Source organism: Pan paniscus, chromosome 6, assembly GCF_029289425.2.
Source record: "Pan paniscus chromosome 6, NHGRI_mPanPan1-v2.0_pri, whole genome shotgun sequence".
NCBI lineage: Eukaryota > Metazoa > Chordata > Mammalia > Primates > Hominidae > Pan > Pan paniscus.
Window position 1 is genome coordinate 176,361,306 of NC_073255.2, and position 14,228 is coordinate 176,375,533.

Sequence of the window (14,228 nt, forward strand, 5' to 3'; positions counted from 1 at the left end):
GGCTTGCTGAGGTGGAGCTGCTGCAGGCACAGCGCCTGGACGGGGCTGTGGCGCACACAGCTCAAGTGCGCAGTGGCAAGGGCCCTGGCGATGGGCCAGCAAGCCACGAGGCTCCGGGTGCTGATGGTGTCTGGTGAGACGGCAGGGCCTGGGTGCGGAGGATCTGGGATGCATATTGGAAAGCTTCCAGGACAGCAGGTGACAGCCACACCTTAGGTGTCAGGGACAGAGACTGGGAGCAGATGGGGCTGAAATGGCTTGGAAGAGGCAGCAGGAAGCTGGGAGACTCTTAGCCCCACTCAACTGCATGGGAATTGGTAGTAACGTGATCTCAAGGCCCCCCACCTCTCTCTGCAAATGTTTAATGCAGTGGTGGCTTCTACACATTTCCAGAGCCATTAAATAATCTCGGCCGGGCGCAGTGGCTCATGCCTGTAATCCCAGCACTTTGGGAGGCCAAGGCAGGTGGATCATCTGAGGTCAGGAGTTCGAGACCAGCCTGACCAAAAAATGGAGAAACCCCATCTCTACTAAAAATACAAAATTAGCCGGGCGTGGTGGTGCATGCCTGTAATCCCAGCTACTCGGGAGGCTGAGGCAAGAGAATCACTTGAACCTGGGAGGTGGAGTTTGCAGTGAGCCGGGATCGTGCCATTGCCCTCCAGCCTGGGCAACAAGAGCAAAACTCCATCTAAATAAACAAACAAACCCCAAATATGTTACTTGTAACAATAACCTCTTTGCTTTTATGACAGGTCTGGTTCCAGGATAAATAAGCATGCCAGGCAGGTGTACAGTGATTTCAAACAGTTTAATGTAATTCCAAGACAAAGTGTGATTACATTTCTACACATATACAATATGCATATGTGAGTTTACAAATTTTAATTAATAAGTCATTTCACCTCGGAGACCGAAAAAATGATCAAAAAGAAACTATGAGTAACAAGCTATAACATAGTTCACCACAATGGGACCCCCCCCTTTTTCTCACCCTACAGTTAGTAATATTACAATTAAAATAACTATATTCTTCTATATTTTTTCTGTTAAAATCATCTCATAAATTTACAATGCTATTATTAGTTTCCAAGACTAATATAAATTCACTCCATTTTTCTACAACGAAAATGATTAATTTAGAAGCACACGACGTCATGATGAAAAACACAAGCATTTTAGTAGCAAGGACTTGATCAGTTAAGAATTAGTTTTCTTGTAAAACATTCTAAAGCCAAGTAAAATATCCATTCTTATAACATACCTATAATATGAGACTAAGGAATAGGTTACATATAGGTCTACAACACATTGGTTTGTCTTTAAAAAAACAAAAGTAGACATTTATAAATAAAAAAGAGGGACAATTCACATAGGAAAAAGAGGTACACGAGAAAATACTGTTGCACGCAATAATTTTCACACAGATTAACATGGATTAACACTTTTTATTACAGAAACCGTACGGTGAAGGAACACAACAGACCAGGGCTTTCATAGGGTTATTGAGATTGAGCTGAGATGACCTGGGAGAGAAAGATCTAGGTGAGATGACCCTGGGGAGGGAGCCACGTTCCTTGGACCTGGTGACTTAGTGTTGCCGGGTCTCCTCTTCCCTGTTCTCATTTTGGGGAGTGAGTCTTTCTATCCAGTGTCCTGAATTCATGAGCAGTTGAAAGGTAAACATTTCTACAGATCCATTCTCTTTCTATCCTAATGGATACCATTTTTGGAAACGTGACAGAGTATCAGAGGCTGCAGCTCAGTACACGTGGTCAAAGCAAAACGGGATGGAAACTTCCAGTCACTCTGATTTGTTGCCCCCGTCACCCACTGATGCGCTTGAAGCTGGGACCCAGTGAGACAGCAGCAGCACCCTACAGGGCCTGCTGGCTCTGCCGTGGTGAGGTGGATGACAAGGGCCCGGCGCCACGCCTCAGCCCCATGTGTGCGGAGTGGCCTGGGACACAGCCCATGCACGTCCAAGACACCAGTCTTGACTCCGACCTCTAAAGAGCTCCTTCTCCTCATCTGTAAAGCTATACTTCTCCTATCAAATTTGGTTTGATATATATACACAAACATATATATCAACATCTATCTCTATACAGTGATTCTACTAAATTAGAAATTCTGCTGCCCCAAAGTATGACTTTCTTGTCTATTTCATTTGGTTAAAAAAATGCACACAAAGAGGATGAAGAGATGATTTGGGGGCTAGAGATGATTGTGCCCTGGAAAGTCCATGGAAGAAGCTTGAAGTGAGCAGGAACACAAAACGGAGGAGAGCAGAAACGGGGGACCGACTAACTCAGGGCAGCGCTGACGGGAACATCTGCTTGGGGCGGGGCGGGGCGGGGGTGTGCTCTCTGTTCCATTTGTTAGTTACAGGAAGCTACCAAGGATGCACATGGTCAAGTCACTTTCTACTTCCCAAGTTCCTCCTTATAACCTGAGCCAAACAATTTCAACAATGACAATCCATTGCCCCTTCAGCCCAGCAGGCGACTCTGACAGGGAGGTGTGACCACCAGTCTCAAGGCTGAGTGGGGCCTTCTTGCCGGCTCTCGCACTTTCTGGGAGTCCTGGGTGCCTTGGCCCAGGGCAGTGGTGACAGCAGGGTGGAGGCAGAGGTGGCCCCGGGGACAGTGACCCTATATAAGGAAGGGGGCGGTGCCAGGAGAGATTCGTTTGGAGATTGGTTACAAGGAAGCGAGGGAGAGCAGAGGCAGAGCCCTTTTTCAGATACAACATACTTACTTTTCAAATGAACAAAAGGCAATTTCTATGTTTTAAAAATATAAGCCCCAAAAACAATGACACAAAATTCATTTGGTTAATTCATGTAAAGGAAAAAACAGCAACACCACCACACAAACAGGAAAGTGGGAGTATGATTAGGAGGGGTGAGATGAAAACTATTTTACAGTAACATTTCCACCAAAAGACTGTCCTAAGAACACGCTGTCAATACAGTTCACAGGGAAAAAGCAAATGTGGTATTTTTTTGTATTTTTTAAAAGCTCCCTGGTCCCAGGTGTTTTGCAGTTTTCAAGGTCTTATCTGCTAAAGGAATGCCCTTTAGGTCACAGCAGGTCCTCTGCAGTTTGGTGGTGGCACAAGAGAAAACATAAAAGAAACCAAGACTCAGGGAAACTGCCATTCCCCCAGTCTGTTTCTGCATGACAGTGGGGCCCATTCCTGTCTCGAAGCATCTCTCTTGTTCCAAATATGATGTCTGTTTAGAGTGGGTCTCAATGGACCAGGCTGAGCTGCCCCTCTGTCTCTGCCTCCTCCTGCTCAGCCCTGACCATCTCTGAGAGGATGCTAAGGTCCCCCTCCCACCGAACTAGACTTGGAGTCTAAGCTGGACAATGAGTAAAACGTAAACATAGCCTTTTACATTGATTTTGCTTTCAAGGGGAAAACGAATAAATGACAGCAGATATATGGAAAACCCAGCCAGCGACCATGGAAATAGGGGTATATGGTCCTCCCCTACAAAACGCTGATCAAAATATCACCCCCGGCCCAGAAGTAGCAGCTGTGCCTTCATGGTCACCTGAATCCCAGTCTCTTCTACTGCCTGGTGCCTGGAAATCAGTGGATCTATTAATAAGTTAAATATTCAAATCAAGACAAAAATCAATGAACCAGGTTATCTGTTCTCAATGACTCTTCCAAGATGTCAGAGAGAAGGCCTTGAAGACAAGTGTTTAGACGACACGCATGAGACCTTCGCATCTGGCCCGGGCTGCGGACTCACACCTTTTCCCTCCATCTGGATTGCCTTTCATGTTCTCTTGAGTTCACATGGAAACTAATAATCCAGAGGGAAGTGCGCATGCTGGACTACAGAAGAGTCTGGGACAACACACTTGCCTTGGGGGAGACACAACCTCCAACTAAGAGGCATTCACTGGCGTTTGCGGATGTCAGTTATAAACAGAACTTTTCTTTAAAAAGTACCAGTCTAAATGTAAACTATAAAACACTTTAACTATAAAACGTAGCCAGAAATATGCTTAAGTATCCACAGTCAATTGTTTAGTTTACTCATTTAAAATGTGACTGTCTTGATAGCTTAGAAGGCTAACAGCATTTTACAGTAGCTAAAAACATATATACTTAACATGTGCATTTGAACATCGCATTTGAGTACAACACACAAAGAATAATCTCTTCCTTGGTTTAATTTTTGTTGTAAAGATGAGCTATTTTCAGAATTCACTTAAGCAACGATGACCGGGGGTATGAAGTAATCATTATTTTCAGCCCATAGAGAATTCATAGTCTTTAAATTCCAAGATCAAGCTGGCTACATGATTTCAAAAAAGGCTAAAACCAGGATGAATGCCCACATTTGAGGTAATTATTGCCATTAGGTCACAGTTTGTGTAAGATAATGTATCTAAAACCTTCTAAAAAAAAAATCTTTAGGTGTTCTGCCAGAATTCCAGAATACCTATTGAAACCAACCAGGATCTCAAACTCCGATTAGTTAGGTTTGCTTCCAATGGAGTTAAAGTTCTAAAAGATTCTAGAACTTGTGTAAACTACCTAAGAATTTAGGCAAACAAGCCTGGAGCCAGTCAACAAAGACGGTTTTAAATGAAAAAAGGAACAAGAAACCCACTCAAAACAACTGAACAAATATTTCATAATAAATGATAATAGTTATTTTAAAAAATTAAAAATCTAGTCCTAAGCATTTCTAAATTCTCACCATCTTTCAACCAAAATAAAAATGCATCTGTATTTCTGTTAATCTCATACCAGGGCAAGAGACACTCCTTCCTTCTATCATGAAAGCTGGCTGGTTTTCCTGTTTATACAATTGTTGCTATTTCTTTGAGAAGAGTATCTCAAAAGAAAACGTTCTTTTGTTCCTCTAAGTCTTGTCTTTCTTCCACCTCTACTTCTTTTTTTTTTCTTTTTTTTTCTTTTTTTTAACAGAAAGAAAAAAGTTCCTGGACACCAGACCCACATATGGTATTTACAAATTTGGTGTGAACCCTGCCTCTGGTTCTGCCCAGAGCTGAAGAGTGAATCTATTACAGAGATCAGAGCTGTCAGGATAATTATCAAGTGCAGTAAAAAATAGCATTTTGAAAAAAATATATACCTTTAGTATTGCCTTTCTAGAATTAACTATAAGCAAGAAAAACTTATTTTTTAAAGAAGAAAAGAATACTTCTTTTTCACTCTTACTTATAAGAGCTGGTTGTAGCAGCACTACTAAAGCTAGTTGGTATGCTGGAAAGAAATCTAAAAGGAATTCTATGAATCAAAAGAAACTCTCCAGAGATTTTCTCTAAAAATCAAATGAATTCTGCCCCTTTTGCCTAAATCCAACTCAGGAGCCCCCTCTTTGCACAGTCCTTTAGCTGAGTCCCACGGTGCATGGGATGGCACAGGGTGATGCTGTGTAAAGGCCTTTCTTTGCTCAGACATGCAGGAGACGGCTGTGGCTAATGGCTGCAAGCTCAGTTCTGGAGCTGGGCAGACTCAGGTTCAAGCCCTCCTCGCCCCTCAAGAGTTGTGTGGCTCTGGGCAGTTTCCTTGGCTGTAGGGGGACTAATATTGCCGATCTCACAGGGCTACCGAGAAGATGAAACAGGACAACCCATGAGCAATTCCCAGCACAGCGTGTGGCATGCAGGAAGCGGGAGTATCACTAAATGGTTCATAGAAATATGAGGCCACGCATTGCTATTAATTAAAAAAGTTAAAAGATTAAAAATCACATCTCAGGAAGGGCCTGATGAACAAAAAAGGGAACCTTGGGGATTCTGGCCCATCACTGCTTTATCCTTCCTTCAACACCTGCCACTTCTCAGAGCATCCGGTCAGCTCCCTTATCTATAAATGGGGGCTGTTATCCCCCTCCCTGTGGGATGGCTGTGGGGGCCCCTTGAGACAACGCTGATAAAGGCCTTAGCCCGGGAGTCATGAAAGCATTCAACAAATGTTGGCTATTATTTACTTGAGAGATATTGCAAATTTTAACAAATAAGGGACAGTCAGTGTCATGTTCAACACAGGGATCTGAGATGAGGGGCTCCCAGAGGCTTGGGCAAGTCCAGCGGGGGGCATCGGGAAGACCCTCTCTGGTGCTGGTGTTCTGGGACAGGAGCCCTGCAGGGGGCACTTCTCTGCAAACTCTCACTGGGTTTGAGGGAAGAACGGCCTGGAGTTCTTTTTTGAACTTTTCAGAAGCTGCAACAAGAGAAACCTCTACTATGCTGGGTCCCTCTAGTGAGCCACGGTGCCAAAAGCCTCCAATAGGTTTTTTTTTGCATTTAAATCCTGTTTCACCGCCTTCCATTCTCTAGTGGCCTGAGATTTTACTGAGTCTGGTCTGTGGAGATGAGAAGTGAGAGTTCTAAGGCATCAAAGTGGAAAAGTACTGCTATTCCGAGCCCAGCCCCCACGTGCTCTATGCCCTTGATGCAACTGAACTCCTGGCAGCCCTGCTTTGCTCTCTCCCATGGTGGCCTGGGATTAGTCAAGCCCACGTATTGGTATGGCACCTTGTCTCCCGATAGCAGCAGCATCGAAGGGGTCACCTCCACTCCTCTTAAAAGAATAGCACAGTTTTGAAATAAATGCAATTTTTTTTTTTTAAAAAAAAGGACAGAGAGGAAAGAGAAAGACAAATAGAATTGCATCACTAATGATGTCATTATTGCCTGGAAAGGAACGAAGGGAAGGCCATTTTGTCCATTTCTGGAGGCGTCTTTGAGAAGGGTTCTTTGGCTAAAGAAAGGAACAGTTTCACCTTCCTTTCCAATTTGGTAAGGACATCTCTGGCCTGCTCAAGTTTGAAGCTTCCCCATCAGAAGTCTGTAAAACACACCAGAAGGAAAAGACACAGACAGGGAATGAAGCCTGCAAAGTCCCTGGGGCTGGAATGTCTCGTGGCCAAGTCACTCCTGCTGGCGCTGTGGAGTCCCAGGCTGGCCTGCAGAAGGAACCCTTACCTCTCTTGAATTCTCTCTGCTAGTTGAGAGCACCGAGCCATTTCCTTCTTTCCATTTTCTGTCCTAGGGGCTACTTGACAGGCCAACAAGAGTGGTGGTCCCACACCCCACCCTGCCCTCAGCATCAGACAAAGAGAACCTGGGACGAAAGCTGGGGCGAGCTGGGGCCCCACGTCGCTCTCTCAACCATGAGCCATCAGTAATACTTCCCGAGGCCTCCTCATCTCCTCCCTCCAGTTTCCAAGAAAGTTTGTTCCACTCACTCACACACGCTCACACGGCCTAAATCTTCCACCCCAAGCTTGTTCCAATATGAGTGTTTGCCATTCCCAAGGGCCAACCAAGGGAAATCGTTCTGTCAGCAGTTGGGCTAATCTCCCCTTCCCTTCCTGATGTCCATCCGTCTCACACGTTGGTGTCTGGGCGGGCTGAGTCTTCTAGGTTGAAGAGGACAAAGGTCAGCTGGCTCCCCCAGCTCGTGAACACCTCAGCCACCAGGAAGACTAGAAAGGCTAACAGTCCAGGAGATGAATGCCGCTTTGCTCCAACCCTTCTTTTTCCTCTGAATTCCACTGACCGCACGCTCCACTTCACAGTATTAACTGGCATCAAGCCTCGACTCTCCCACCCCTTGATCTGCTCACCCACTTCCCTTGGAAACATCCAAAACATCATGAAGAGGCCCTAAGCACAGAGACATGGGGGCCCACGTCCAGACGGGCCAGTCAGAACCCAGTGAGCAGAAGCAAATTGCCCTGCGGTTCACCAGGCTCCAGTTAAACACTCCTCCGTGACCTGACATTTCAAATCTTCCCCTCTTCCTCTGAACAATGTCTCTTCAAATGGGAAGGAGGGAGCCCACAAAAGACTAGAGGATGCTCTAGATGATTCATGGGCTAAGTAAGGACTAGGTTGGCATCCCTCTGCTTGAGAGCTTGGTCCTAGTGACAGCAGCCTATTTGCTAAGGTGACTCAATGGCAGATTCGGCCAGGTATGCAATTGGGCATCCAGGGAGCTGGCCTCTCCTGCAGGGAGCTTCTCCTGGGGCTTCTGATGTGGCAGCTCCATGCATGGGGGTAGAGGAGGCCATTGGGTGAGGACTAGGAGAATGTGCACTAATGTTTGCTGAGCGTCTGTGGGGCTGGCATTGCCCAATACTTCCCTTCCCTTCCCTTCGGTGAAGCTGGCTTTTTCACCCCTTTCTTCAACTGGGGCCTAGCACTTGGTGGGTCTGGGGACAGCGTGTGAGCACCCAGCACACACAGCACAGTGCACTGAGGATGTGGCCGGAGCCCAGTGGGGATGCTTTCAGAGGGGGTGCAGCCTGTGATGCCTGAGCAGCCGCCCAGCTTTGTTCAGGGTTTCTCTGGCCTCCTGCCGTCCCTCCACCCACTTCCAGCTGGCTAGAATTGGGTGCTGGGGGCATGCATCACAGGGGGAGGGGGTAGGCTGAGGAACTGGGTGGTGTGGTGAAATTTCCTGGGGAAGGTACCACCTGCCAGTCACTCTTACGCCACCTCACTGTGTCCAGCAGCTTCTGGGAGGGGGCAAATGTCCCTGCATTGAAGAACCTAAGCCACGCCCCAGGTGCGCCGATGGCAAAAGGATGGATTGTGGGGAAGCCGATGGGGTCACATCTGGGAGGGAATTTTCTTGCTTAAATATCAGAGGCAAGCCAAAGATTTAGTTAACAGATTTCAGAAGCACAGGAGAGCTCTGAGGATGTGGGAGAGAAGCTGGCTAAGGGCTGGACAGTCAGTGACTCGACATTCCCCGAGCCCATGAGATGCCACCTGACGTCGCATCCCAGGCCTCTGGGATCTAGAAAATGACAACCTTGATGGTGACCATGTTGTCAGAAGCCCAATCAAGGCTTTGATTCTTCTTTAAACTTTTGTTCTGTGGTGGATCTTTCTTGACATCTCTTGTTGGGAAAGAGATGACAGAAACAATTTTCCTACTTCCTAAGTCTTTCCTTTTTTTTTTTTGCCTGACAAAACTGGACATCTGGATGTCCCTCCAGTCTACTTATATACTCACAGAGAGAATAAGTTTAAATATTAAAGAGAAAACACAAAGATACTTGGAATAAATGTGCATTTAAAACCCTGACTAAAATATCAACATAATGATCATAATTACAATGGTAATAAAAATAATTAGTACAATAATATTATCTTTATGAGCAGCATGGAAATTTCATTCCTGATCTGGAAGAATAAAAGGAAAGAAAATGTCAGGTGAAAGAGTAAGTAGCCTCCAACTTAAGCAGACAGAATAATTTTCTTTAAAATGAAAAGAACATTTTAAGCTGTCTTTCCCCCTAAAAGATCAGATCTAGAAAGGGCTGGAAATGAACTGTGCCCAGGAATCTGGGGGTGCTCTCCAGTAAGGCGAACTGAGGCTCATTTGCAGCCAAGACTTGGAACTCAGGATGAGACCTAATGGGCTATTGCTGCCATCTGGCTGCCAAAAAGTCCCTAATAGATGGATTTTCCAGGCTGACCCAGCTGTGGGGCGGGGGGGGGGGGGGGGGGTCCTCTGAAGCGTTTGCTGCCCTCACCCTCTCTGAACTGACCATTGTCCTGCTGTCTCAGAGGGCTGCGCTTCCCCACCTCCAGATAAAGACAGTATTGATAATGGCCCGAGGGAAGGGAATCTCCTTGCTGCAGGCCTCTTGCCGGCTCAGCCTCCAGCAGGCACTTGGCAAGACTGCCCGGCTGTGCCCAGCATTGAGCAGTCATGGTGTCCTTCCTTCTCGCTGAGGCCTGGACTAAGCTGTTTCCAGTTTGGGGACCTGTTTCTTTATAAGTAAGAATTTATGGTTGGGGTGGGGGAAGTTTCCAGAGTTATTTCACAGCTAAGAGCTAAGTAACGGCTTCGTTACTGAGTTAGGTTGGATATCACTACAAACACACCTTTCACAGTAGATCCTTGAGGGAGACTGCACAGTGAGGAAGTAAAGGGTGGGAGGATAAGGATGGGGCTGCTGACTCGGGAAAGATCTCTTTGCACCTTGGAAACCTGCCTGTGGGGTCAGCTAAAGACTCAACATCAGAAGCAAACAATTAGAACCACCCTTTTCGGCCCCATCCTTGGCCAGATTCTCCTGCCATTCACATTCACATATTTCAGAGTTATTTACTATGAAGAGAGGGAACTCCCCACTTCTCCACACCTCCATCCCCAGCAGTGTCCAAAGCCTGAGAAAACTTCCAGAATGTATCAAAGGTGCAAAGAGGGCAAAGGGCAGATTTCTTTGGAAATTCAACTATGTGAGTTTTTCCAAAGTGCAGCGTCAGACCCCCGGCCACCCTCATAAGTGTCCCTCCAACCTTCTGCCCACTAGAACCCTCGGAAACCAAAACCAAAATCATGTCTTGAGCAGACCTGGGTAATGTGAGGAGAGAATTCAACAGCAAACAGAGGTTGGTGGTTGTCTACAGAGGGAGGGATCTGGCAAGATCGTTAGAGCAAAACAGCCCAGGGAGCCGGAGGAGAGAGTGGAGCCCCGGGCGAGGCTGAGAGCTCCAGGCTCTCGTGGCCGCGGGAGGGACTGGGGGATGCTGCCTGGGGCGGGAGACGGCTGCCTGGCGAGGCCAACAGTCCGGAAACCTCTGGCCTCACAAATGGCGGAACTGGGGACAGAGTGGGGCAGGGGTGAAGGGTGGGGAGTCTCTCTGGGCCTCCGCCCACAAATTACAACTCAACTACTGCCACAACTCAACTCCCGCCGTCCCCATCTCCAGACGCACCCGCCGGGCATCTGTCTCCCATATTTCTTTCGAGATCCACGGACTCTCTCCTAGCTGCTGCTGGCTTCCCTGGCATCCTTCCGCTAGCAAACAGCCCAGGAAAGACAACGGGCATTAACATTTTAAAAAGAAAAAGAAAAAGAAAAAAAAAAAGGCCAGAGTAAACTGTTACAACAGCACAACAGAAGAGCTGAGATTGTGTCTGACTAGCCTCAGTTTCTTGGAGTACCAGTGGAAGTAAACCCTCACGCCGCGTCTGTCGCTCGGTAAGGCACTAGGAGGGAAGGATGCAGTGTCAAGACTGCGCCAGCTAGGGTGGCGGCGCCGAGGGCCACGCGGGGAGGGCGGCGCGTGCACGCCCACACGTGCTCGCTCACCCGCACACCTGCACCGCCACATTGGTTACATGCCTATGTTATATCGCTTTTTTTTTGTGCAATTACATTGAGGAATATTCTATTGGTATCATTGGAGTTGAACACAAGGTAGGAGACAAGGGTGCTGAGTGCTACATTCTACTAGGGTGTCTGTGACGACCGCTAGCCCTACGCTACGCGACTAGGGGTGGATTCAAAGAGAAAATACATTTTCAGAAAAGAAAAAAACCTAAAGTTTGCAACACACATTATTAATGACATTTGAGGAACAACGTTGCTTAGGGATTTATCCAGAGTGCTCAGAAAAAGAAAACTCGCCCCGCGCCCCCGGGGGCCTTCCAGCAGCCTGCCCGTCCCCCGTCTTTCCTGACTAGGGAGCCCGGACTGGGCTTCGCCAATCCCACACCAGCTCCAAACATCAGCCTCCTCAGGCTGCAGCCTGACATTCTGGAGGGCTGTTGACCCTTTCGAGTTCTGGAAAAATCCCTAAATCTTATGTTCAATTAATTAAAAATCTATTTGATTTCCATATCAGGTGTCCCTGACAGCAGTCTTCCGTATCACTTGCTGCCATATGAAAATAATCTTTGAAAAGTTCATAAAGTTCTTCAAAAACTGGGGCCCCCCGTTTCTGGAATCTTCCTGTTGCTCTTCTCCTTTCCAGTTTGGCGTAGAATGGGTTCTTGAGCTGGGTTTTTTGTTATTGACTTTTTTTTTTCCTTTTTCTTTTTTAAAATAAAAACCATAGATTTCCCGCCCTCTTTAATCCCTTCCTTTTAAAAATGTTCTCTGCTCTGCTCTACGTCCTCCCACTTCCCGGTTCAAGTTTCACTGGTGTCCCGTCCCGTCCCCCTGCCCTCTGCCCCCCCCCGCCCCTGCCCCGTTTGCATTGTTTGTGTGCGGCATCTTCAGTATAAAAGGCCAGCGCCCAGGGTCCCAGGAGCGCCTCCCTCCTTCTCTCCCTCCTCCCTCGGGCCATTCTCTCCCTCCCTCCCTCCCTCCCTCCCTCCCTCCCCTCCAGTGTTTATATGTAAGGGTACTGGTTGACCTTGGCGGGGCTCAGTGGGTATCCAGTGTAGACGGTGGAGGCTGGCGAGGCGCTGATGTAGGTCTGGTGGGCAAATTGGGCTGGATACTGACTCGGGTGGATGGTGGGCGAGGGCAGGACCCGGGGGCCCATGCTCACGGGGACCTGGTGGACGATGCTGGCTGGGTAGGCAGTGTGCTGCACGGTGTGGCGCGCAGAGCCTTGCGAGGCCACCAGGTGGGCCACGGTGCCGGTGGAGCCCAGGGCCGCCGGCGCAGTGTAGGTGTAGAGGTGGGGCTGGGTGGGGAGGTGGGCAGCGGCGGCGGCTGCAGCCAGATGGGGGTGCACAGTGCCGTGGCTGGGGCTGTTGTGCGGGAAGGAGTACGGAGCCTGGGCCATGGTGGGAGTGATGTAGGCCTGCTGCCTTCGGTGGCTCCCAGTGCGGTCCGCGGTGATGTGCTGCTGAGCCTGGGGAGGAGAGGCACCAAGAGAGAGACGTCAGGGGCCGACACATGGGGAGGAAGGAATGGGAGGAGGGGCAGGAGGGCAGGGAGGAGGAAGAGAAGGGAAAGACTCCAGAAGTAATAGAAGGGGCTTCCCTCTGTGTGTTGAGAAAGTAAAAATTTACTTGGGACCCGGCGCAGTGGCTCACGCCTGTAATCTCAGCACTTTGGGAGGCAGAGGTGGGCGGATCACCTGAGGTCTAGAGTTCGAGACCAGCCTGGCCAATATGGTGAAACCCCGTCTCTACTAAAATACAAAAAAATTAGCCGGGCATGGTGGCACGTGCCTTGCCTGTAGTCCCAGCTATTCGGTGGGCTGAGGCACAAGAATCACTTGAACCTGGGAGGTAGAGGTTGCAGTGAGCCGAGATCACGCGAGTGCACTCCAGCCTGGGTGACAGAGTGAAACTCTGTCTCAAAAAAAAAAAAAAAAAAAAAATTTACTTGGACTGAGAAAATCCCGACTTGGCCTGCCACTCACTGGGCTGGGATGATACACGGATAAAGCTAGCTGCAAAGTTATAGGAGAACATATTTCTCCCAAGGACGTACAGAAGCTGTGAAGTATCAGGATGCCCCAGGCTGGAGTGCAGTGGCATGAACCTAGCTCACTGTAGCCTTGAACTCCTGGCCTAGAATGATCCCCCCGCCTTGGGCTCCCGAGAAGCTGGGACTACAGGCGTGAGCCACCGCACCCGGCCAGGACACTCTCTTTGAGCAGCAGTTGCTTTCTTACTCACTGTAAAATCTTGTTCTCAAAATTATTGGCTCTCACAACATCTCTACAAAAAATTTTGAAAATTAGCTGGGTGTGGTGGCTAATGCCTGTAGTCTCAGCTACTCGGGAGGCTAAGGTGGAGGATTACTTGAGTCCAGGAGGCAGAGGCTGCAGTGAGAGCCATGACAGTGCCACTGCACTTGAGCCTGGGTGACAGAACAAGACCCTGTCTTAAAAAAAAAAGTTGGCTCTCAGAAGCATTGCTGTTTGAAGTTCTGTCAGTCCAAATAAAATAGCCCTCTTCTACCTGGTGAACCTAAGTCACGTGACAGAGACACGGGCTCCACTGATGACCTGGGGCAGCACTTCAGATGAGGGGCTCTGAACACAAACACCCCATTTATCTCACTTTGTTTCTAGAGAAACAGGGCCCTGAGTCCACCACATGAGTCAGGCCTGATGCCGAGCCCTTGACACAAACAGCCCTGCACCCACAGAAACTCAGGTCACTCACATTTCACCTCAACCCACCCCCCTTCCTCCAGGTCCTGGGACAAATCTTACCCTTGACTTGGGGGCTGTGGTGTGCGGGCCCTCCCTGCAATGAGTCGGATGCAGGTCTGTCCCTGATGTCCCAGGCCGACAGGGCTGGGACACAGTGCTCTACCCTTTGCTGGGTTGAAACAGCAGTATGTGGGCCATCCTATTTTTAAGCTCTGGCACCATGTCACTAAGGGCTTTGTAACATTAGACAAGTCGCTTTGCTTTGGGCCAGCACTCTGTGCACTGGTGATATCAACTTCCCCAAGGGTGACCTGTGGTAGAAAAAGCCACCAGAGGTCACCAAGGGCATGTGCTGCCACC

At 48.3% G+C, this 14,228-nt stretch overlaps 1 protein-coding gene across 4 annotated transcripts in view; it reads right to left on the reverse strand.

The window, feature by feature from the left end:
• Positions 1 to 792: 792 nt before the first annotated feature.
• HIPK2 (homeodomain interacting protein kinase 2) overlaps positions 793 to 14,228 on the reverse strand; it is a 216,168-nt gene continuing 202,732 nt past the window's right edge. For all 4 annotated transcript variants that reach the window (XM_034965088.3, XM_034965086.3, XM_055115447.1 and 1 more), the window contains exon 15: positions 793 to 12,611. In XM_034965088.3, coding sequence (XP_034820979.1) covers positions 12,141 to 12,611 — 471 coding nt within the window. In that variant the 3' untranslated portion in view covers positions 793 to 12,140. The remainder of the gene's footprint in view (positions 12,612 to 14,228) is intronic.